The sequence below is a fragment of the Ovis canadensis genome, chromosome 17, assembly GCF_042477335.2.
Source record: "Ovis canadensis isolate MfBH-ARS-UI-01 breed Bighorn chromosome 17, ARS-UI_OviCan_v2, whole genome shotgun sequence".
Taxonomy (NCBI): domain Eukaryota; kingdom Metazoa; phylum Chordata; class Mammalia; order Artiodactyla; family Bovidae; genus Ovis; species Ovis canadensis.
This window is the reverse complement of record NC_091261.1, coordinates 78,913,875-78,938,194: the sequence shown is the minus strand read 5'-3', so window position 1 is coordinate 78,938,194 and position 24,320 is coordinate 78,913,875. Positions and strand designations below refer to the sequence as shown.

Here is a 24,320-nt window from a genome sequence, read left to right as displayed (position 1 = left end):
GGTCTCTCTCGAGCACTTCCTTCCTCTGATAGATGCTCCACCTCATCTTTTACTTGTCCTGCTCCAACCCCAGCACCATGTCTCCAGGGAGCCTGGAGAACAGAATCAGAAACCAAGATCTGGGTGCTGGGTGTGCTTGTTGCTCGTAGGGTCACACGTCAAGGCCCTTAGAGCAGAGCCAGGAAACACCCGTCTACATACTTCGCTGTGCGCGCACATTAACCAGTGGGTGTGTGGGTGCATGCTAAGTCACTTCAGTCATGTCTGACTGTTTGTGACCCTATGGACTGTAGCCTGCCCATCTCCTCTGTCCATGGGATTCCCTAGGCAAGAACAATGAGTGGGTTTCCGTTTCTTTCTCTATAACCAGTGGTTATTTGCATATAAACTGAGATCACTTTATATGTACAAACTTAGTCCTGCTAGCCTTCCTAGATTGTCTTGTTTTCCTCTTTGTATCATCTCATTTCATCCCACAACTACATGAGCTCAAGACCATTATTGAAGCCCTGTGCTGCCTCCTTGTGTCCTGGTGGTTGTAAAGCCCCACAGCCTTCAGGCGGTTGACTGAATCAATGTGTGAGGTCTTACAATGGCCACCAAGGACCCAGGATGCATGAGGCATCGAAGGATAAGTGTTTCCCCAACTCAGGACTTGGGGAGGTGAGTTAAGCTGGAACAAGTGACAGACGGTGGGCAGGACAGACCGTGATTAGTGGTCAGTGCACTGACCCAGAGGGCTGGGCCGGAGGAGTCCCCAGCAGACGCCCCTGGGGCTGGACACGGTCCACGGTCAACCCCAGGGAGGGGCTGGAATCAGGCAGAATGGGGAGAAGCTGGGGTCAGGCAGCAGCTGACACGCAGCCCAAGCTCTCTGGCTTGCTAGTCTTTGGGGAGCCTGGCCCTGGGCTGCCCGCTCCTGTCTCAGCTCAGCTTTGCTCCCACAGGGCCACAGGCACTGACTCACCTCCTCCTGAGGTGCTTCTGGGCCCTGACGTAGAAGGGCCTCTCAGAAAGTCAGCTTCAGTGGCTCAAGGTCCTGGGTTCTAGTCCCTGTACCACTCCTTTCCTGCTGGATCATTCTGAGCAAATCGTTTCATCCCTCTGGGCCTCAATGAGCACACAGCACAGGGCTGGGCACATCACAGGTCATCTTATTTATTTAGGCCACACTGCAGAGCTTGTGGGATCTTAGTTCCCTATCCAGGGATAGAACCTGGCCCCCCCCTGAAGTGGAAGCGTGGAGTCCCAACCACTGGATGGCCAGGGAAGTGCCCACAGCTCCTTGATAAGTGGGAATGTGTCGCCCCTGTGGAGTCTGCATGACTTTGTGGGGACTTTTCCATACCATGTTCAGAGTTCCCCCGAAGAGGGCGCCCTGTAGGAGGTGAAGGGAAGAAGGTTTCCGAGGAAGACCACCAGAGCGGGCTCCCACGTGTGGGCGAGAGGGTGCTCGAGGCAGATGTGGTCCCTGAGGGAGACTGTCCTCAGGTCAGCCCCACACCCTGCTGGCGATCGGCTGGGCATACGGGGCCTAGTGTATTTACTCCAAGGAACTGAGGCAGCTCACAAAACCCAGAGGCCTAAAAAGCGTCAGAGGGGGAGTCAGGTGAAGGGAAAAAACCCACAGTTGGAAAGGAAGATAAAGCCACTCACTGGGCCCGAAGAGCTGGCACACTGGGCAGATGTAGCCACAGCCCTGGCTCTGAGCTCCCTTAGTGGCCGAGAAGAGAGAGAGCTGACCCAGGCCCCTGAACCAGGTGCCATCGCCTGCTCCCCAGGGCGAACCCCCTTCCCCACTTCAAGACCCAGCTCCTCGCCCCTTCCCCACGTCCCCCAGGCTGAGGTGAGCAAGTTGTCTGTGCTCTTTTTCTTTAAAAAAACCTGTCTCAGCACCTTGGGAAGCAGTTGAGATTGGGGCTGTTTGTTGCAGAGACAAACGAAATGCCTGGTCAGTGCAGAAACAGTGATGTCTGTGCATGTCACGCAGTACGTGGGCATCAGGGATGGTCAGAGATGTGGGAGACCCACCCCCACCACCACTGCAGGGGCAGGATGGGCAAGCAGAGGACGGGGCTGGTAAACCCAGACTTCTCAAGCCCTGATGGGGAAGGAAGGAGCGTCCTGCCGGTCCAGGAGTGGGGATTTGGGCTCTGGGAACCTAACGTGGAGGTTATGGGGTGTGAGGGAAAGCTACAGGTGGAGACTTAAGCAGAAAACTTGGCCTTGACAGTGAGGGAGGTGGTATGGACCAATTTCTGCCTCTTTCAGCCTTGTTGGGACAGGGATCTGGGGCTGAGCTGCTGGGACCTGGTGCGCACCAGGTTCAGCACCCTCTGTCCCCTGCCCGCCTCCCTGATGCCCTTATTTAGTGTTGGCCCCTGTGGGCAGGAGGGACAGGGGAGAGCTCCTCACAGGAGACCACAGGGGAAGGTTTGGGGACCACCTGCTGACCTGCAACCCTGGACAGCAGCCCCAAGGGAAACCTGGGGACCCTGCCACCGGACCAGCCCTCACCGATGAGGGCTGTTAGGGAAAATGACAGCCCTCCAGCCTCAGTTTTCTTTTCTCAGAGACACCAAGTTGAGGCTTCAAGGATCGTGTAGGTGATAGCTTAGTGTGGGGCCTGGCACGTAGTAGGCGCTCAAGAAACGGTGTGTGCGGAGCAGAGCCGGCGCAGTGCAGCGACTCGCCCAAGGTCACACAGCCGGGCCGGAGTCGACCCGGGCGGCCTGACTCCAGCGGGCGGGTTTGCGAGGAGCCAGCTTGGGGGAGCGGTGTTTGGAGGAGCGGGCGCGGACGTGGGCGGGAAGGGAGTTCTATTTTGGAGCGGGTGACAACGCGGAACGCAGCGGGGGCTGGGTCCCTCCCTGGGCTCCCCGAGTCCCAGTCACCTTCCCGCGACCCTTCCCGGGAGGGGCGTCCCGGGCGGGTAGGGGGGAGCGGGAGGGGCGGGCAGGCGGTTACCTCATCGCCGCCTCCGGGAGGCTCCACTCGCTGCTCGCTGCTCGCTCGCGCGGCCGGCTGGGGCGGCGACTCCGGGCGCCGGAGCGAGAAAAGGACGGAGGGACCGAGGCGCCGAGGCAGCGCCGCCCCCTGCATCCTGCTCTGCCGTGGGGCCCGCGAGGCGAGGAGGTCCGACCTCGGTGCCCCGTGCTGTCGCCGGCGCCTCCAGTGGCGCTGCGGGGCCGAGGCCGTGTCTGCGCGCGGCGCGCTCGGTCAGTTCTCTCCTGAGCTTGGCACTCACCCGAGCTGCTCGTGCGTCCGCCGTCCGCCTGCTCGGCTGTCTGTCTGCCCTCTACCACCAGCTCCGACCTCCAGCCTGGCCTCCCCGGGCCCCCGGTGCTCCAAGGGGCGATGAGGAGCGCGGCGGGGCTGGGGCGCACGGGGCAGGGCGCGCCGGGCGCACAGAGCGGCGCCGGCCCATGAGGCTTCCCAGAGCGGGGCTCAGCAGCACGCGCGGGCCATGGGGGGCAGCCTGCGGGTGGCGGTGCTGGGCGCTCCGGGCGTGGGCAAGACGGCCATCATCCGCCAGTTCCTGTTCGGTGACTACCCCGAGCGCCACAGGCCCACGGACGGGCCGCGCCTCTACCGGCCCGCGGTGCTGCTCGACGGCGCCGTCTACGACCTGAGCATTCGCGATGGCGACGGTGCTGCCCCCGGTCAGAGCCCCGGGGGGCAAGAGGTAGTGGACTGAGGGGTGGGCAGGGGCGTGTGGCAGCATGTGGGTGGATGCTCGGTACACACGTGCGTGTCCGCGTGGACGGCCCAGGGGTACCCGACTGTGTTCATGGACTGAAGGATCGATGTGTGTCCTGGCATTTGTGCTTTTCACCTCTTCTGCCGGCATGCAGTTGCCCCAACTTAGGCCTAAGACCCGGCGACTTTGCAGAGTGGCTTTTTCTCTCTTGCTTAAATTGCTATTTCTCTGCCTTCGCTGGTGGGTGGGGATTAGTGCACGGGGGAGCATGGTCCTGTCTCCCTAAGAGTGAGTGTTCCGTGTCTGAAGCCACGAGCAGAGCCGCAGTGGGAGAGGTTGAAGCCAGACACCGGGGTGTCCGTTCTGAGGGCATCATTCTCTGCTCCCTCATTCCTATGACCTGCAGCCAAGACTTGTTTAATAATTTTGCAAAGTCCAGGGCAGACTTTGAATCCTTGGGAGTTGATGCCTTCAAGAAGTGAAGAGGAAAGAGCAAGCAAGATTAAGGAGGGCTTCCTGGTGAGGGTGGCATTTGGGCTGAACCGGGACGGATGAGTGAAATTCTGATTAGAGGAAGCGGCGGAAGCATTTCCAAGTAGAACGAGCAGCGTGTGCTGCGGCCGGAAGCCTAAGTATGTAGAGCTGCCGTTAATCGGTGGTCTCCGCAGGCTCAGGAACACGCGCCCAGGCTCGGAGGCGGGAACTGCTCCTGAGGGTGCCCGGGGAGGGGCGGGGCCTGGCCCGAAAGAAGGGAACCATGGGAAACAGAGGAAGGGGCGAGGAAGGAGACAGGCCTCAGGGGAGAGGAGACCCAGAGAGAAGGGCTGGACGCTGGCTGGCTTCAGGCACGGTTTTAAAAGGTATACCCCAGCGGTCGTAAGAACAGTAAGGCCCGGGGAGCTTGCGGGAGAGGGCCACAGACTAGGAGGAGAAGGGCCGAGGCCTGAGCGTGAACTGTGTGGGTTTCACGTCAAGGCTCATTGCAGAAGGTCTGGATGCGAGAGAGCAAGAGGGCTTCGGCAAACTCTGGCCTCCCGCCCCCCAGGAGTGGCCGGACTCTAAAGACTGGAGCTTGCAGGACACGGACGCCTTCGTGCTTGTCTACGATATCTGCAGCCCGGACAGCTTCGACTATGTGAAGGCGCTGCGGCAGCGCATCGCGGAGACCAGGTAAGGTGCCCCGCCCGTTGCGCGTCAGACGGCGGGGAGTGTTTGTGGGTCTGGCTGGGCCTTTTTTCCCCCCGAGGTGAGTGGGTGGGCTCTTCCGCCGTCCTGGGCCAGGTCTCAGGCCTTTTCGGGCCTGGCCTCTAGCCCTAAGAGGTCTTTGGTCCTGGTTCTTTGTGGGTCTGGTGTTTGCTGGGGGTTCTCTGGCTGCAGGAAAGTATGCTCCTTCGTGTGTATATACTCACTGGAGGGATTCTCCGGCCATGGGGGTCCCAGGCACTGCGACCTTCATCCTCCTTTGGCCTCCAGGCCGGCGGGCGCACCTGAAGCACCCATTCTCGTGGTGGGCAACAAGCGGGACCGGCAGCGGCTGCGGTTCGGGCCTCGGCGTGCACTGGCTGCCCTAGTGCGCAGGGGCTGGCGCTGCGGATACCTCGAATGCTCTGCCAAGTACAATTGGCACGTGCTGCGACTCTTCCGCGAGCTGCTGCGCTGTGCGCTCGTGCGCGCACGCCCTGCGCATCCGGCTCTGCGCCTGCAGGGGGCGCTGCACCCGGCGCGCTGCAGTCTCATGTGATCGAATTGGAAAAACGCCGTTTATGGGGGGGAGGGGCCTTCTAGTTAACTGGAACAACTAGGGACCCGGATTGGACAGGACAGTCTCCTCCCTGATTGGCTGAGGAACGCTCCCGCCCAGTGTCCTGGGCGACAAGCTTTTCTTTGAACCTCATTGGGCCCATCAGGCCCCATTGGACAAATTAGTCCTTTCTGGGACTTCATTGGGTCACGGTCCCATTGGATGAAAAGGACTTGGCTATGAATCTGATTGGACACGCTCAGGTTGCTCTTGGAGTTTCATTGGACCAACTGTTAAGTCACACCTCTCGGGAGGAAACAGGGGAAGCAAGGTGCACCTGGCATTTCTGGGATAGCAAGATAATCTTGGGGAATGCCAAGCTTCCATTGCAGAGGGCATGAGTTCGATCCCTGGTTGGGAAACTAACATCTCTCATGCCTCACAAAGTGGCTAAAAAATAAATGTTGTGCTTCCCAGGTGGCGCTAGTGGTAAAGAACCTGTCTGCCCATGCAGAAGACATACACCTAAAGGTCAGGGCTGACAGGCATTGCCCCCTCGCAGTTGACTCCAGAATCCCAACCTGTAATGAGGGTTCTCAAATGGATGTGACGGCCCCAAGGCTGGGTCTCCAAGACGCAGACACAAGTAGCTGGAAGAAAACTTTACTGTCAGGCTCTGCGGGGCCGCGGGACCTCAGGAAGGGTCCTTACTGGGCTGGCCCAGCCTCCTCTAAGGCATTCAATAATATTAGTAATTAAATAGCAATGCTCATCCCCCAAGCGGAATGTACACCAGAAGTCCCATTGTGCCATGTGGTCCCGAGGGGTCTGGTCCCGTGAGGTGTGGTCCCCAAGAGGCAGGGGCATTCCCTGATGCAGAGGGGTTAAGGCCACAAAGGAAAAGGAGAAAGAACAAGAGGACTGGGGGCAGCTGGGCTGGTCCGTCACATCCAGGAATCCGGCTCGGTCTTCGGGCTGACTGAGTGCAGGGCATGCCAGGTCCCGGACCCTGTGGGTCCAGGTGGGCGGCGGGGACCCCTTGGTGTGGGTATGCGTGAGGGTTTCCGGTCTGGCTGTGTGTCCATCCGGCCTCGTGCCCAGGTCCTCAGGGGCTCTGGGCCGGCCAGAGGACTCCCGGGTGCATCTGGCGGGCCCCCTACACCGGGGCAGGGGCTGCCCTCATCGGAAGAGCTGGACAGGGCTGGGCCTCGGGGCCCGGGCAGCCCGTTGGCCATCCTGCCAGAGTCCCCGGGTTGGCCACACTTGCTACCCAGGACGCTGAGGGACGAAGAGGAGGAGCTGGACGAACAGTAGGCTGAGTCAGGAGCTGGAGGGTCTGGGGCCCGAATTGGGTCAGGGGCTGGTCCACTGGGGGTCCCACCAGCAGCAGCAGCCTCAAGGGCTCGGGCGTTGGCTAGGAACTCCTCTTCCAGGCGCTGAAACAGTTGCTGTTCCTGCTTTGGGTCAAGCTGCAGGGGTGTGCGGAAGACACTGGCCGGGATTGTGCTCAACTCAGGACTGGGGCTGGGGACCCTGGGAGCTGCAGGGCTGTGGGCGCGGGGAGTGTGGGGGCTGCTTCTGCCCGAACCCCCACTGCCCCTGCCCCGCGGCACCCAGGAATGCTGCCCGTCTCGGCCCCGACGCACCAGCAGCACTGCCTGCTCTTCACGGCTCTGACTCCGGGCCCGCCGGACAGGGCTGGGCGCCGACAGCTGGCCTCCCCTGCCTCCTGGGGCCCCACGCGGCCGCCCCCGATCCAGCCGGTCCCGGGACTGGCTGCGCGGGGCGGGAGGCCGTCTCGGGGAGGCCGGGGTGCCCGTGGTCACCCGCCGGCTGGGACGCTCCCGCCGGGGGCCAGTGCCTGATTCTTCACTGCGGGCACCAAGGGGGCCGCTCTGGGCCGAGGAGGCTGAGGAATCGCTGTCCCCAGAGTAACGGCGGGAGCGGGGATGGGGGGGCAGCTGGTCCCGGGTCCTGGGGCAGGGGAACAAGAGAGAGAGGTGGGCCAAGGCAGAGAGACCCGGTGCACAGAAAGGGTGGGGAGGGGAAGGAACAGGCAGACGCATGGCTGCGGGCGAGACACCTGTGGTGGTGGCGGGGGTGCCAAGGGTTTCTGTCCCTTCTGGGGACTTCCAGGGAGAAGTGAGAGATCCTGCCACAGCTTCCTGAAGCCAGGGCCACCCTCCACCACCCCACCCCAAGGCAGCGGAAGAAGCAAGGCCCCAAACTCCCCGCTTCTCAAGCCTCCAGCTTCCTGGGCAGGCCAGAGGGAAGCTGGGTTGGATTGGCGGCCACCCAGCCCCCAGGGCCCGCCCAGCTGTGTTGTTCGTTTGCTTGAGTTGCCATGGAGATGGGAAGCCAGGCCCACCCCCACCCACGGGAACTTTTCCCAGGGTGTGAGTCACTGGAAGCAGCGTCATCCAGGCCAGGGCGGGCGCCCCCCACCCCCACCCCCTGGACCCCGGTCCCATGTCCTCTCTCCTCTCACCTGAGTGGGGTCTCAGGCCCCTCCTTCGAGCTGCGTAGGCCAATGGGTGTCACCTCTGGGCGGGAGCCCCGGCGCTCCCCCCCTGGGGCTGGGCTACCAGCTCGGGGGCTGGGGCTGGGTGACACTCGCTGCGGGGAGAAGGTGCGGGTCCTGGGCTGGGGCGGGCGGTGGGCTGCAGGGAGAGGGCGGGTGCCGCGTGAGGGGCGGGGCCGCAGAGGTGCACGCCCCCGCGCTCCCGCCCCGCCCCCGCCTGGAGACTGACCCGCGGAGGAGCAGCGGCAGGGGTCGTGCTTGTCCAGGTAGTGCTCCAGCGTGTCCCAGCCGCCTCCCACACGTACCATCACGTGGCTCCTCAGCACCTGTGGGAGCCCGGCGAGCGCAGGTCACCCGCCGCGCGTCTCCCCCGCCTCCCGGGCTCTGCCTGCTCGGGGAGCCCCTCGCTCTCACCCGCACAAAGATGAGCAGACTGGAGTCTCCCACGCGGTACTTCCCCTCCGAGACCTTGATCATGGGAAACTGGTCTGGGCAGGTGCAGCGCCCTAAGATCTCCCTCACCTGAGAGGAGAGGCTGGAGGTCAGGGGTCAGGTCCCTCCTCCCTGGGCCTGGTGTCAGCAGCTCCAGGGTCAGAAGGAAGTAAATCCTGTATAGCAGAGGTTCCGATTGTGTTGCCCTGGACTTGAGTGCCGCCTCTGTACTTGACCTTTCACCAGAGCTCCTTCCCTTCTGACTACCGAGGGGGCAGGGAGCCGACCAGGACGAGGTGAGGGACTGCTTCAAGTCCCTGAGCCCTTGGAGTCCTCACTCACCCCCCTTCACCCGTTTCAGAGACGTGAATGTTGAGGCCCAGAGAGAGGCAGGTTCAGGGAGGAGGCAGGTCTGAGTACAGAGGAGCAACGCCATACGGAGCAGCAATGCCACAGGCACGCAGGGCACACGCAGACGCCGCCATGCACACCGGGCCACCAGCCCGGCCAGCACACGTCTGCCCACGCTCCCAGGCCAGGAGCTGCCAGGCTGGCTATGCGGGAGGCCCCACCCGCCTCCTCACCCACAGCAGAGCTGCTGAGAAAATGAGCAGGTGGAGCCTCGGGTGACCCTGGCCCGGGGTGGGGCGGCAGCCTCTGCCCACAGCCATCCGGCTGCCCGCCTCCAGGATGGGCACATCCCGTCCTAACCTCCTGATAAGAAGGAAACTGTTGGCCAGGCTGTGGGGGTGTCAGGGACACCTAGGTCGCGGGAAGAGGAGGAGGGAGCTGGAGTCATGGTCTAGCACCTTCTATATGCTCAGCATAGAGCTCATCCCACAGCTCTTGACAGGATGTCAGCTCCCATTAGCATGGCTCCTCTGGGCTGGGCTTCCCAGATAAGTCCTGGGGAAGGAACAGGGACCCGAAGAGCCTCTGGGAGCTTTCCTGGGCACTCACGTAGCGCCTACTGTGTGCCAGGCACCTTGCCCTGGACCATGGGCCCCATTCAACCTCGATCTCAGTGACCACGTGAATGCGGCAGTCTAGCAGCCGAGTGCAGGGAGGTGTGCCGGAGGGGCTTAAGTCCCCAGAATGTAGAACACCCAGCGCTTGCCTGGGGCACGGTTGGCACTGGGAGGAAGCAGGGGGATCGTGGTGCCATGGAGCAGTGGAGGCCGAGTTTTCTCCCAGGCCTCGCCAGGCCCTGTGACCTCACCCAGCACTCAGCTCTCTCTGCGCCTGCCTAACTCTTTGGGGCTGGGTATCCACTTGGTGCTCAACATATGCACCCTTTCCCCGGGGCAGGCTGTTCTGCAGTCACGAGGACAGGCCGCAGAAGGTTGCCGGCACCACCCTGCCTGCTGGTGCCTGGGTTGTGCTAGAATAAGCCCGGCCAGCGGGCATGCGCACTCGCAGACTCACCAGCTCATCGAGGTTGCGCAGGTCGCTAGGCGTCATGCGCGGGCCACGGGCTGGAGCTCCCGAGGCGGCGGGGGTCTCGGTGGTGTCCTCCCCGGCACTGGGGGCGTTGGAGGCCGAGGGCGCGGCGCGCAGCTCGCGCTCAATCTCCTGTTCGAACTGCACGAGGCGAGGGGCCAGCAGGCCGAGGCGGGCCCCGCGCCGCGCCACCTCCAGCAGGCACAGCACCACGCTCTTCTCGTTCTTGCGCAGCACCAAGTCCTCCGTCTCGAACATGAGCACTTCGGGTACACCCAGCTCCGCGCGGCACCAGCCAATGAAGGTGGCCACGTTGTCTCGGGCCATGAAGGAGCCGGGCACCACGCTGTGGGCCTGGAAGGCCACCCCGCGGGCCGGCCGCGCGGCGGCCATGGCACGGGCGGCGTCAGTGACGGCGTTGGCATGCTGGCACAGGGTGGTGCCCGTGGCCAGCCCCGTCAGGAAGCCATCGCCACCGCTGGGCAGACCCAGGCCGTACAAGGCGTTGAGCCACTCAGCCAGGTCCTCCTTCATGGCCTCCACGTAGGCCTCGCTCGAGCGGAACGGCCGCACACTCTTGGCCGCGGAGCCGGCAATGCCCGCCACGGGGTCTGCCATGCCCGGGCCAGCCGAGTCACTGTGGGCAGGGACACGGGTCAGGATGGTTGTGGACTCAGCAAGTGCTCAGCACAGGCTAAGCCGCTGACCACCTGCACCTGCTTGTCGGTTCAGGCCAAATGCCTCAGTTTACCCGTCTGTGAAATGGATACAATAATAGAACCTTCCTCATAGGAACTAATGGGATGGATTTTTATAAATTACTTCAGTGTCCGTAAGTGTTGGCTGCTCTGTTCTTTCGGGAAGAGGGATTGAGAAGACTTAGCTGAGTCCTCCTTACTGCCCAGGCAGAGAGGACCCCATCGTTACTGCCCCTGTGAGAGGCGAAGAGCTATGCCCGAGAGAGAGTAATCTGCAGCCCTGGATTCAAGAGTAGGACCCTGGACCCGACCTCAGAGAAGAGTTAGATCCGCTGCTCAGGCCTGGTGGCGATCCCACTTACTCCGGAAAGATCCCAGGTCCTCCCTCAACCCGTTTACCCTAAAGCCTGTGTCATTGTAACACCGACAGGACGGCAGCAGCAGTAAAGCAATGTGACCGTGGCCAGGGCTAAGAGCGCAATGATATTATCTCCATTTTACAGATGAGGAAACTGAGGCGCAGAGCTCGCTCAAGGTCGCGCAGCAGTGGGTAGCGGAGATCGGCCCTCCAGCCCCGCGTGGCGGCTCCGGCGGCCGGCCCGGGCCAGGCCCCTCCTCCAGGGAGCCTCCCTAGCCCCAGACTGGTGCCTGTGAGCCGGGACTCGGAATGGCTGTCGCCAGTCCTGGCCGTCGCCAGCCGGGGCCGTCCTCTGGGCTCCGGCCCAGAGAGGGTGCGGGGCTGCCCAAGGTCACACAGCCCCGGGAGACAGAGGCCCGCGGCTGCCGCCACTGGGCCTGCTTCCCTGAGTGCCGGGCAGAGGGTGCTGGGGGGGTTCCTGCGCTCACCTGGCTCATCCCGCGGCCTCGGGGAGCATCGCCCCGGCTGGGCTGGAACCGGGCGGGCCGCCGAAGGGAGGCGCCGCCCGAGCCACAGCCGATCCCGGTCCCACCGCCGCGTCCTCCGCGCCCGCCGTCTCCGCCCCGCCTCCCTGGAATTCGGATCCGGCCCGGAGGGGGTGGGCGGGGCCGCGCGCCCTTAAAGGGGACGCGCTGTTCCTGGGCGGGGACGGGGCGTGCCCGGGACCCGGCCCAGCCCTGAGCAGAGGCGGGACCGGGGACCCCGGCGACCCTGCCGGGCCGGAGGTCCCATCCCCAGACCGGGTCCCTTCCCCCTCCTTGGTCTCCCGGGAAGGGGTTTGGGCGCTTTTGGCGGCACCCCTTCTGCAGATGGTGGCCTCCCCTGGTGAGCCGCATGGCCTATTCCTGAAAGGAACTCAGGAAGAGATAGGGGCCCGGGGCTGCGGAGTCACCTCCGGCCGGCGGGAGTGGACCTCCTTAGGTCCGATAAGTGAGGCCGTCCGGCCTTGGGTGGCGGCTTCCTGCCAGCCTCGCTGGCCTCGGGGATGGAGAGAATGGCTCTGTTTTACCCCCACTCAACCACTGGCCAGAGGAGCCTGGTAGGCTGCAGTCCATGGGGTCGCGAAGAGTCGGACACGACTGAGCGACTTCCCTTTCACTTTTCACTTTCATGCACTGGAGAAGGAAATGGCAACCCACTCCAGTGTTCTTGCCTGGAGAATCCCAGGGACAGGGGAGCGTGGTGGGCTGCCGTCTATGGAGTCACACAGAGTCGGACACGACTGAAGTGACTTAGCAGCAGCAGCAACCACTGGCTCCTTATCAAATATTCTTTGTTAAACCCTGAAGTTTCTCAGATAAGAACGCTGAGGGGAGGGCAGGGAGGGGACTGGCTGAAGCCCCTGTGTCTGAGGCTTCGGCCCCTGCCCTGCCCTGGACCACCTCTGGCCGCCCTGGTTGGGCACAGAATAAAGCCTGGAGGAAGGTAGGCAGCAGCCTGGCTCCTGAGGGTTAAGCCTGGCTGGTTTCTTTTCAAACTGCAGAGGAGAGACCTGCCCGGACCAACAGGAAAAATCCTGCCCCCTGCTGCGGCTGGGTGGGGACGCCAGGCCTGGCTGGGCAGTAGCCTTGCTGGCCAGGCGAGGCTGCTGGCGGGAAGCACCACCAACGGCAGCCAGTGCTCAGAGCTTTATTTAATAAAACCCCCACTGTGTGCCAGGCCTGCTGTGCTCTGTGGGGGACGCTCTTATGCCCAAACTTGGGCTCAAGTCTGGAGAGGCTGGTGGCACTGGGATTTGACTGATGGAATACCTTTTACAGGAATACCTTCTTTCAAGGATGGGGCATCCGTGGGGTACATACAGTGTGCTGGACCTCCCGGGGCCAGGCTGCTCACGGGCACCACCTCACCGCGTCCTCTCGACCTTTCAGAAAGGGGGGCTCTCACCTCAATACCCAGATGGTGCAGGTCCCACTCCACCTTCCCAGCACCTCTTCCTCCCCACCGCCTAGTGAGGAAGGCCCGTGCCTAGACGTGATAAAGGCTGACACTTGCTGAGTGCCTACTGAGTGTGTTAACGGCGCTGCAAACCAGGAGCAAAAGGCAGAGAACGAAACAGAGCCGGCTGTGAGGCTTACAGTCTGGAGAGGTGGCCCTTGTGCTGCAGTAGGGACAAGGAGCCAGGGAGAAGGGAGCCGAGGGCCGGCAGAGGTGGGACAGGCTTGTCCTTTTGGATCACGGAACTGGAAAGGTGAGGGAGGGGGCTGTGTGTGTGTCTGGAAGGGCCAGGGTGAAGGTCTAGGTGGGCCTGTGCCTGGTGGGTTGGAGAAAGGGGGAGGGGGCCTGTGAGACTGGAGAGGAGCGAGGCTTGGGCGGGGCCTGGGATATAGCTGGGGACGGCTCTGTAGGGCTTTGTGGGCCAGGCAGCTTTGAAGAGACGGATCAGGGGAGGGGTGTGACCGACTTATCCCTGTGGCTACCGTGGTGGGCAGGGCAGGGGCCCAGGAGGGAACCAGGTGGTGCCAGTTGGTGAGAGGAGTTGAATTTTGAGGCTATATTTTGAGGGGAAAGCGGATAGAATGTGCTGGTGAATGAGGTATGGGGGTGAAGGCAGAGTCCCAGGTTTGGGGCCGCTGATACCTGGGGAGGACAGGATCTCCTCAGACAGGGCCGGGTAAGATTAGGGTGTGGAAACGAATTCCCAAAGTATCCTGTGAGGTGTGACGCTGTTTGGTATTCTGCTTCTACAGTCTGGGAAGACGGAGGCGCAGAGAGCAGGATGTGTGTGGTCAGCAGCTGTGCAGGACTTTGACTCCTGCTTCTATCTGCCTCATGACCTGCAGGGCCCTGGACGCGGGTGAGTTCAGACTGGACCCAGGCCCTGCTGTAGGTCACTGGGTGGGATGGTTAAGCTCCCCGAGCGGTGTTTGCACGGTCTGTAAAATGGGACAACAGCCATCACATCACTGAGTTGTGAGAATACCGTCACTCAGCCCAGTGCCCTCAGGGGATTCATCCACTGCGTGGCTGAGGACCAGGGCCCGAGGGGCACTCTTCCTGTCTGCAGCCCCCTGACTCCAGTGTTCTGACTCTGGACACATGGCAGGTGTGGTGCCCACTGGTGTGGCCAGACCCATGGCCCGGGCCGTGGAGGGCTTTGGCTTTGACCCCCTCCGTCATAAGGTGACTTCTCCTCCAAGGGATGCATGGATGCTGCTGGAGGGAGGAGAGGTTTGGGCTGAGGTTGTCCAGAGCCCATCCCTGCAGACTCCACAGGCCACCTCCAAGTACAGTGCTGCGCTCCCACGCAGCTCGGGGAGCGGGCATGTGGCTGGATCTCTGGTCTGGGCTGCTGGGTGCTAGGGCGCAGCCTGCTGGCCTTGGTTGCAGCTGGAGGTTGGATGATTGCCTCGAGGGCCCCCCACCCACCCTTGGCGCTGGGGAGCTGGGGTCCTGGCGGGCTCTACCCGGTACCCTCTGGGGTAGGCTGACGTGGGAGCGAGGTCTGGGGTGAGTGTCTGTGATCCACCAGGGGCTCGAGGCTGCCCTGTCCACATGGGTCCAGCCGTGACAACTGCTCCTGCCCTGGCTGCGGGGCGAGTGACCCCAAATCTCCTGAGCGGCCACCCTGCGCCCGTGAGAGAGCAGCAGGCCCACAAGGCCCGCTCTCGCCCCAGCCTCCCTGTGCTCACGCTCATCCTGAGCCCGGCCTGTCAGGACTGGGCCGGGCTGGGCAGCTCCAGGGCCTGAGCTGGCCCTGGGGGCAGCGTCCAGCCGTCTCTGCCTTGGAGGTGAGCCCCTCCCTGCGAGCCTTTGTTCTCAACAACATTGGTCTCAACTGACCTTTCAACCTTCACCTGGACCTGCGGGGTGTGGTCTTGAGGGCCCACAAGCCTGTGCTGGGAATTTCTCGTGTGTGTGACTGACGGGGAGCTCCGGAGGGCAGCGAGTGGGGCCGCACCCACGGGCTCCTGTGCGCAGCCTTGGGGGCAGGGCTGGGAAAGCGCGTCTGAGGGCAGTGCCACCCGAGGCCGAGGTGCGGCAGGCATCCGGGGCAGCTTCAGCCCCAAGATGGGTCACACTTGGTGGCTGTCCTGCAGCAGAGCTGGCTGTGGGCTGGGGAGGCAGCCGACGGGCACCGGCGTTTAGCTCCAGGATGTGCGCACGCACGAGTGTGTGCACAGGTTCTGAGGCCCAGGATGCGTGTGTGTGTGTGTGTGAGCACAAGCTCTGAGGCGCCCCCTCAGCCCCCCAGGGCGCCGACACACGGAGCTGGACGAGCTGGGGCAGCGCCTGGCACACTCCAGGAGCCCGGCAGTATCTTGGGTGTGTTTGGGCCTTGGGGGGAGCATCCTGGCCTCCGGCAGGGACACGCTGGCCCGCGTGGGACCACAGGGAGGCAGGCTGAGGGGGCAGCTCAGGTCCCAGGGGCCTCTCGTGGCGGGGGTCCGAGAACAGCAAAGGTGGCCTCGCTGGGTGAGAGGGGCAGCTTGAAGCCGGGACTGGGTCTTGGTGGAAATAGTCTGGGCTGAGGTCTGCGGGAACGGAGTCCATGAGGACAGGGGGACGCTTCCCCTCTGAGAATGGGGTGGGGGAGGGAGCCGGGTGAGACCCCCAGGGAGGGGCTGGCACCTGGGGAGGGCAGTCAGGACACCTGAACAAGCAGAGACCCGGGTGTCAGGGGTCACGTCCAAGTAGGTATGTGGTGGATGTAGAACAGAGGCGGAGAAGGGTGACTGTTTATAAACATTTGTAATTTTATTTAAAAAAAAAAATCACAACCATGAACATTGTTACAGTTAGAGGCCCTCTTGGTTCTCCACAAGATACTGAGCATGCTCACAAGGGGTTCCCATTGTTTAGTCTTAAACAACCATCTTTAAAATAAGAAAAAAAAACTCAGCACACTACCATTTAACTTGTTTTAATGTTTCTTCACAAATGGTGAAAAATACTAAAGTACAGACAAGGAATAATCATAATGTTGTGGCCAACATTATAAATATGGAATTATAAATTTAAAACATTTTCTGGTTTAAAAAATAAATCTGGTAGTCAATGCAGCTCTGCGGGTCTCTGCGTCTAGTAGGGCCGGTCTCTGCGCTCCTGACGGTGCTCGCCTCTGCCCAGCAGAAGGGAAGGTGGGTTAGGATGGGGCGAAGAGGGGAGGGGAAGGGGTGGTGGGTGACGCCGAGGGGTGGGAGAGGGGAAGGGGCGGCCACCCACCCTCGCCCAGGGCCGGTAAGACCTGTTCCGGAGGAAGGGGCTGACGGCCCAGGCCCCCCAGCGGGTTCACCCCCACGTACTTATCCATCTTTCCAGGTCCTCCTCGCCCGCCTCGTCGTCCTCCCATCTGTTCCATCAGTGGTCCAGGGGGTCCCCCAGGGCCACCTCGTCTTCCACCACCAAAGCCACCGCGGTCCATGCCCCGGCCGCCACGGAAGCCACCTCTGTCTCCACCACGGCCGCCTCTGAACATTCCACCGGGACCCCCGCGGTCCATGAGGCCACCTCTTCCTCCCCGCATGCCTCCAGGGCCACCTCTGCCGCGGTCACCGCCTGAGGAGAGAGCGCAGGAGAGGACACTCAGTGCCAGGACAGAACGCTGAGTGCAGAGGCCTCGCGCGGAGAGCCGGGCCAGCGCTTCCCTCGCTGCACACCAGGTCACAGTTCAGAACTGACGCTGGGACCACAGGTGACCCTTTGACAAAGGTTTGAAATGCTCGGGGGTCCACTTACACATTGATTTCCCCCCACCACCAAATATGAAGTACAGTACTACCCAACCTGCAGTCTGTAGAATCCGAGGATGTGGAACCACAAACACGGCGGTGGAGGGCGGATGGTTAAATTTAAGGGGACTTTTTTTAACTGCACAGAGGGTCAGTGCCCCTGTGTTGTTCAAAGGTCAAGTGCAGAACTGACAGCACCCCAGGTCAGGGCTGCGCCTGCTGAAACCAACCTGACCCTGGTTACCAAGCCCATGGAGCTAATTAGCAATTCAGTGCCAAGAAGCTGCGGGTACCTACCCGGGGGCGGGAAAGGTGGTGGGAGGAAGCCTTCAGGCTTTGGGGCCTTACACTGGTTGCACTCTGTTCTCCAGGCGAAGTTCTGGTTTCCACAGCCCCTGCATAAATAAAATTATATCACAACGGAATCACTTACCAAACAAGCCAGGCCTGAGCAGAAACCACCACAAACACTGAGTCCAGGTCCAACTCCACTCAGAGGATCTGACTACAGAAAACGGCTTTGCAGCCGCAGCCTCAGGCAGCACAGCACAGGACCAGGGTCTGATCCAGCTGAGTGTCTGGACAAGCACGTGCAGGTGGGCCTGAGTCCCGTGGACTGTGTGGCTGTCTCCCGAAGGCACCAGGGCAGCTGGTAAGGACTGACGGGGCCGCCCACCCCACAGCAGGGCCAGGGTCAGCCTGCTCTGGACAAAGGAAGCCCGCAGGCAGGCCTCTCCAGGATGGGAGCGGGGGTGAGTACATACGGGTTGGGGCACTGCCAGTCTCCAGCTCGGTGCTGGACGTTTCCTCCTCCAGATGGGTTCCCCCGGGAACCGCGGGGCCCTCTTGGTGGGAAGCCGCCTCTGTCTCCTCCACGGCCTCCCATGCGCCCCATGGGTCCTCCAGGACCTCCTGGGCCCCCTGGACCTGTAGTAAAGAAACAGCAAACCACCTCTTTGGGCACAGCTCTGTGTCTCTGTGGTCTGTCCTTACAGCTGGAGGACCAAAGCAGGAGAAACGAAAGGCAGCCCGAGGGCCGACCCGCAGCAGCCTGGCTCCCAGCCTCCGCCCCGTCAGCCCCTCCCCCTCTGCTGTCAGTGCTCAATGCTAGTGTTGAGTCTACACGCCTTGTCCGTGCTCCTAAGGGGTCTGCTCTCACTCTAGAGACCAAGCTCCTCACAGACAAGGGCACCAAGAACATTCACAGTGGCAGAGCAGAGCCCAGAGCGTGCCAGTAAATACCTCCTCGGAGCGGCGGCGGCATCCCCCTGCCCTCGCGCGGCGGCATCCCGCCCCGCATGCTGTTCATGGGCGGCTTCTTCCGAGCAAGAGACACTTTAAGTTTGCTCCCTTGGAAATCTTTGCCTAGAAAAAGAGATGAGAACACTCCTCACTCCCAGTGTCCAACGGGGAGCAGGTAAGGTTACACAACTCCTTTTTCACCAACTGCACCCCGTTATCAAACTCAACCATTCCCACTGCATCAGTGTCTTCCCACAATCTTCCCCGAGATTTTTACAGGCGAGGCCAGAAAAGCCTTAATAGGATGAGAAGGAGAGCAGGAAGTGGCTGAGAGGACATAGAACTTGCTGACACTTTCAAGTTGGTTTTTTGAGAACTGAAATTCCAGGATCAACATCAAAGTCATTAAAACACACACACACACACACACGCTGCAAATGTGCACAGCTGAGAGGTCTGTGGGGCTTTCTGCACCTCTCGACATCTGTTCTTAGAGAAGCAAGTGGATCTGAATGAGAATGACTGAAAATAAGGGATCTCTTAGCCCCAGGTCAGCGCCTGGCCCTCGTGTGGCGGAGGGGAGCAGGCAAGCCGCCTCCTGGACACCCCCAGGGCTCCTCCAGGAGCAGAGAGGGTCTCCTTGCTCCTCCGACTCTTGAGTCCTCCTTCCTGCACACCCTGTGGCTGCACAGAGGGACAGTCTATCTGTCCTGGTCCCTAGAGCCACATTAAGAGAAAATCATTCTAACACAAGGACATACTCGAGCACAAGGCCTTTACCTACAAGGTGACCCTCGCCACACTTGCTCCCAGAGCCTCCGTGTACCCCGAGGAGGCAGAGCCAGGAGGGCCGGGGCTCCTACCATCAAACCACTCGACGGCAGTTTTGGCAGTTGGTGGGTCTTCATAAGACACCGTAGCATCGCCTTTGGGCTTTCCTGTTTCCTTGTCCAAGTAAATATGGATCATGGGTTGTCCAGTCCTCTTGTTCATCTAGGCATAAAAGAGCATAATTAAGCTATGACCAGAAACACTAGTTTTCAGAGGAATGGTGGGACTATCGGTGACTTTTTCCAAAGTAGCTACCACAACTATGTACACTTAAATCACTTTGTTTTAACATAAAACCAAAATAGGCCCACAGTTTTAAATCATGTCCCATTTGTTCCCCAGTCTCCTCTTCCTATGGCCTGTACCTGCCCCAACACCCTAAGGGCCGTATCACGGGCGCCCAGTGAGCAGCCACCTCTTAGGGTGCAGTCAGGCCACCCGTGAGACACACCACACACACAGCGGGACTGTCCTTCAATCGTTAAACACAACACACAGGACTGTGAGTGTGCAGAGAGGACTCGACCACCTCAAGCTCAACCACAGCCAGTGTTCCCTCCAGAAACACAACAGAACTAGCTTCCCAGTTCAACACCAGATGCAGACAGGCTGAGTTTAGGAGCCACACTACACAAGAATATGGCTTCATGTATTTTTTGCATTACATGTTCATATGCCCAAACTCTTTAGGATATACACATTTTGTATCTAGTGATACACGAAAATATGTATAGAGCTTAAAAGAAGTAACTTATAATAATACAGGTACTGATACCTATGTTTTTATAAAGGGCATATAAAGACAAAGGAAATGTGACAAGATAGTGGTATGAATGATGGGTTATATAATTTTAAAATCTTTAATTTTACAAACTTGATAGTAAACACTACTTTCTTAACTAGGAATAAATCCTACATACCCAAATAGACAATATACTATATAATCCACAAGTAGGAAGTTTATGATTTACCAACTTTTTATATAGATGGATCACAATATCCATTCCAAAACAGCCCATTAATGAAAAAAATTAATAAAAACCTGCAAAACTTTTAAGGAGCTAGGCTTCACCAAAGGCCTAATAGACAAATACAGTGTTAATGGGGGGTGGGAGCAAAGCGCTCAGTGTCATAAACATGTCAATTCTCCAGTTCTTATAGATTTATAGATCCAGGAAACACCGTGTGTGTGTGTGTGTGTGTGTGTGTGTGTCTGTGTCTGTGTGTGTGTGTGTGTGTTCGCTCGCCGGCTGCACCACAAGGTAGGCAGGATCTCAGTTCCTCGACCAGGGACGGTACCGCTTTCGCCTCTGCAGAGACCATGGACTCCCTAACCACCCGACTACCAGGGAAGGCCCCCAACTGGGGTTTTTAGGGAACTTCATAAAATGGTTCGAAAATGTATGGATAGGAGTGCAAGAAGTAAAAAGAATGAAACAAGAGTCTGCCTTACCAGAGGTCAAGATTTAGCACAGAGTAATTAGCAGAGCTGCTAGCACTGGATCACACAAATCAACAAAAAGTATATATGGAGCCAAGAAACAGATCCAGGAAGGGGGCTTCCTGAGTGACAGCACTATATACCACCAAGGAAAAGGCAGACCTTTCACAAAGATGTGGTGGAATAAAAGGCCTTGCAGATAAAAAACATAAAGACACAACCCAGTAAGGTAATGACTGAAGAAATTAAGAATTCCTATTCATCAAAAGAAAATGAGTAAAAAATGTGAGCCTCAGGAACTCCCTGGTGGTCCAGAGGTTAGGACTCTGCTTTCACCGCCACGGGCGTAGGTTCAGCCCCTGGCTGGGGAACGAAGACCCTGCAAACAGAGTGGTACGATCTCCCAGTCTGCCCTTTCAAAACTGAGCCACAAAGCAGAAGATTTGTATTCGCAACAAAGATAGAGATTAGCATTCAGACAATATAAAGAACCACATATAAACCAACAAGTGAGAGACAGCCCAGTGAAAAGTGTGTGTGAGACACAGACGGGCATTTCAAAGAAGACAGGATGCCATTGTAACATCATCAACCATCAAGGGAAAGCAAACTGCATTTCCATCTTCCTCTACCAGATTACTAAAAGTTTAAAAAAACCAAACACGTGCTTCCTGGTGAGGCTGTGGTGGATGTGCAGTGAAGAGTCTACACTGGTCGGCCAGCTGGTGCTTTGAGGTTAAACACCACACACACCTTAAGAACCAGCAGGTCTACACCTGGGTATAGTCAGTTCTCATTATTCGTGGATTCAAGTATTTGTCACTCCAAAATCAATACTCGTGGCACTTTCTTTGGTTATTTGTGGCAACGAACAGAAAGTGAAAAACGTGTGGCCGGATGCACATGTTCCCAGCAGAGGAAGACAATGCCCTTCCCTCCCGTTCCAGCTCGCCTAGAAGCGACCGGAGGCCGGAAGCTGGGAGGTCGGGGGCAGCGTTCTGTAACAAGTTCTAGCTCTGGGACTAGTGGGACAAATCGGAACACCAACTCAGGCAAGTCACACTTCCGAACCTTTTTCTTTGTAAAACGAGTAGGATTTATCAGGATGAACTGTGAATTTGTGATTACAATCTACGTGAGATGTGTGCACACCTCTGGGGCGGTGGCTCGGCATTCACTAATCCAGTTGTCTGTAGCAACTTTATAGAACTTACCACCACAAATAAATACAGGATGCCCAAACTTTGAGATTCTGACCTAGGGACCCTCCTCAAAATTCCAGTTTCTCTTAGTTTTCCTCATCTAATTGGTAACCATCACAGTAGCTCAGACCAAACTTTCTAGCCACTCCAGCTTCTTCAAGCTTGCCAGGCAAGTTCCTGTCTCACTATTCCTGCTGTTATTCTGAAATTATTCCGCACTTGGACTGGCTCTGTTCCTCATTTTATCCCTTTCCTATCTTGCTGTATTTATTTTCATCCTTAAGAATTATGATCACTGAACACAGAACTATATTCTTCTTTACAACATGTTCCACACTATGCATAAACTTTAAGGGTTTGTATCTGTTTGTTTATTCTTCAAAATTATGTGAAACAAAGTATTATTGAGGTACATCTATAAAAAAGGGAATGATAAAATCCAGCATTCAAGTGGGGAGAAGGGACAAAACTAGGAAAGGAAGACATATACCAGGCACCTCAAAGGTACTCATAGAGCCCTACTGCGGGATATGGACACATGTTATTTTAAAAACATTATAGTCTGTATTTCCTCCCCCCGAAAAGTTCATGTAAATAGTCTTACAATTAACTTTATAAAAGTGACCCTGAGTTACCAAATATGCTTAAACCGTGTTTAGGATTTCTTTTCTACAGAACAGTATTTTTCACTTTCTGCTTTTTGTATTTTAAGGAGTAAACCACGTATGGACAGTCCAGAAGGAAAAAAATCAAGCCACTTCAGAAACTCTCCGAGTCAGTTCTCTCCAAAACGCCCTGTGGTTACAAGCTCTGCCAGCCCACGAGGTCGCGCTCTCACTCACCTTAACGCCTCCACACTGCTTAAAGAAGTCGACCAGATCATCGAGAGTCACACTGTCACTCAGTCCTTGCACGTAAATGGCACTGTTGTCAGAGTCTTCATCTGGATCTACAGGTGGGCCTTCCGGAGAAAAGGAGAGGCAGTTACTGTCATGTATCCGTAGGGGCTGATTGACCAACGCTCACTATTGCCTGCTAGCGTTCATCACAAAGCCAAGAGAACTACCAGCCTTACTAACAAGAGTGAGACGGAACTTTTGGTTTATTTTTGTTTACTCAAGATAAAGGAAGCCCCAAACTGCTCTTGACAGCGAGAGTATTCCACTCATCTACCTGGCTGCTGAACTCCAACACACACTTGCTTCTGCGCTATTCAATTACAAAGTACAACATAAACTCCAGGAATTCAAAATTACCTAAATCAAGATCTGGTCCTTCATCCATGGGTCCTGCCAACCAGGAAAGATCATACAAAATATTATTAGTGCACGTCTTGCAAGCTACAAACCTTACAAACACACATAGCTATCTACTATACCACCATTTGATGGGGCTTCATTAAATTCAAAATGACCCGCACTGCTAAAATGGAGCAGTGCCCCTTTAACGTCTGTGGCAGGTTTGCTAGGGTTTGCTTCTCCTTTGCTCGAGTTTGCTTTTAAACCATTAACCAAATACACTCTCAGTGCTTACGTGCCAAATTAGTGTTAAATTTAAGTCAATTTTTTTTTCCTCCAAATAAACCAAATTTTAAAAATGTACTCTCCCCCATATTACAGAAGCAGTTGCTCAATACTCCAAGTCACCCTTTGTTTTGTAACCGTAGGTTAACCTTATTACCCCTAAGACAGTGCCGGCAGTACCCATTAGTCTCTTTTGTAGAGATCATTTTTAAACCGCTTATCAAACTAATAAAAAATTATAGTTTTCTAAAAACTGACTGTATTTTTTTTTTAAACACTATCCATGGTAATACTCAAAAACTTACCACCAGGCTTATTGAAGCCACCTCGCTCTCCAGCGCTGCTGGGGGGATAAACGAAGAAATGAAGGCCTTTCCCTTTAAAAGCCAGTACCGCTCTGAGCCTTGGGGGGGCTCGTGGGGAAGAAGGGCACTGGCTAAACACATCTCCAAACAATGCATCTCTCTCATCTTGTCACTATGCCTTTCTTCAGGGCAGCTTGCTCAAACTTCCTTTATATACAACCTTGCTTGTCTGATTGTACACACCAGTGTGGTTGATTCCTTTCATTTCAGGGGCTGGTATTAATAGTGCAATACTTGGCAAACTGGGGGGAAAATACATCCCAAACACCCACCCCATCAGCTGAAAAACAGGGAGAGCTTGTGTGGAGAGGAGCAGCAGGCCAGGTAACTGCTGTGATGAACCTTTTCATGTTCATAAAGGTGCACCCTCAACCTCTCCCAGGGGAGAGCCAAGTGAGGCCCTGGGCTTCTTAACAATCACAGTTTATAAAAAGCAGGAGACACCACAGTGGAGGCCTATGACATACACCAGAGGACGCATCCAGCCGATCTTCAGCGTAAAGCCACACGCTTCAGGGCACTAGGGGGTTTAACAATCGCTGTGAAAGGAGAATTTACAACAAACACCAAGGCTCCACAAACTGGGGGTGCAACTTTATAAACGTTATCAGTTGAGATCAATGACAATGGCAGCATAAATCACTGCCTTATGTATTCTGAAAGGGGAAGAGTAAGAATTGGGCCTTTTAGGTTTTTCTCTTAAATAAAAGGCAGCTCCTCGGTGGGAGGCCCTGAGCTTTTCTAACCAGTATTGCACCTTTAATACCTGAATACACAATTTCAAGCTGTTGCATGCAGCTTTGCTTCCTTTTTAAAAGTACACACCATAAAATGTTCTCTCTCTTTAAACACAAAAGTTTACACTTTAATGTTACACAATTCTAGAGTATTATACCTCCTCTGGTTCATTACCAAACAACAAGTATGCAGTTACCAAAGTTACAGAAGGATTCCATTTATACAATGAATACATTTTGTTAAAAATATTCTATGTATATTTTTCCTCTCCATATGGACACCGTGTCTAGTCCCACTTTTCATTATGCTGCCGGCTGAGTACTGAGTACGGGTACTTTTTAAGTATTGAAGTGTAT

At 57.4% G+C, this 24,320-nt stretch overlaps 3 protein-coding genes and 1 long non-coding RNA gene across 7 annotated transcripts in view; 2 read left to right on the top strand and 2 right to left on the bottom strand.

The window, feature by feature from the left end:
- The first annotated feature begins 2,172 nt into the window (after positions 1–2,172).
- On the top strand, positions 2,173–5,919 carry RASL10A (RAS like family 10 member A). Its single transcript, XM_069556923.1, has 3 exons — positions 2,173–3,685; positions 4,746–4,870; positions 5,174–5,919. The coding sequence occupies exons 1-3, from the start codon at positions 3,467–3,469 to the stop codon at positions 5,439–5,441; spliced, it is 612 nt and encodes a 203-aa protein (XP_069413024.1). The 5' UTR covers positions 2,173–3,466; the 3' UTR covers positions 5,442–5,919.
- A 169-nt stretch (positions 5,920–6,088) lies between these two features.
- GAS2L1 (growth arrest specific 2 like 1) lies at positions 6,089–11,804 on the bottom strand. The gene is made up of 6 exons (XM_069556921.1): positions 11,379–11,804; positions 9,820–10,471; positions 8,377–8,484; positions 8,192–8,288; positions 7,930–8,101; positions 6,089–7,415 (listed from the first exon to the last, which is right to left on the bottom strand). Exons 2-6 carry the CDS (start codon positions 10,450–10,452, stop codon positions 6,386–6,388), a joined length of 2,040 nt encoding a protein of 679 aa, XP_069413022.1. The 5' UTR covers positions 10,453–10,471; positions 11,379–11,804; the 3' UTR covers positions 6,089–6,385.
- Positions 11,805–15,623: 3,819 nt separating this feature from the next.
- The window catches only part of EWSR1 (EWS RNA binding protein 1), a 27,312-nt gene continuing 18,615 nt past the window's right edge, over positions 15,624–24,320 (bottom strand). For 2 of the 4 annotated variants that reach the window (XM_069556903.1, XM_069556902.1), the window contains exons 9-17: positions 23,167–23,201; positions 22,595–22,627; positions 22,181–22,299; positions 18,728–18,857; positions 17,865–17,987; positions 17,387–17,549; positions 16,920–17,017; positions 16,197–16,449; positions 15,624–16,012 (exon numbers count right to left, since the gene is read on the bottom strand). In XM_069556903.1, the coding sequence (XP_069413004.1) occupies positions 15,973–16,012; positions 16,197–16,449; positions 16,920–17,017; positions 17,387–17,549; positions 17,865–17,987; positions 18,728–18,857; positions 22,181–22,299; positions 22,595–22,627; positions 23,167–23,201 (994 nt within the window). In that variant the 3' untranslated portion in view covers positions 15,624–15,972. Of the gene's footprint in view, positions 16,013–16,196; positions 16,450–16,919; positions 17,018–17,386; positions 17,550–17,864; positions 17,988–18,727; positions 18,858–22,180; positions 22,300–22,594; positions 22,628–23,166; positions 23,205–24,320 lie in introns of all 4 variants that reach the window. The other 2 variants (XM_069556899.1, XM_069556900.1) reach the window with 1 other exon arrangement.
- Positions 21,012–23,139, top strand: LOC138422239 (uncharacterized). Its single transcript, XR_011249809.1, has 2 exons — positions 21,012–21,188; positions 22,051–23,139. It is a non-coding gene; the product is annotated as an uncharacterized lncRNA (long non-coding RNA).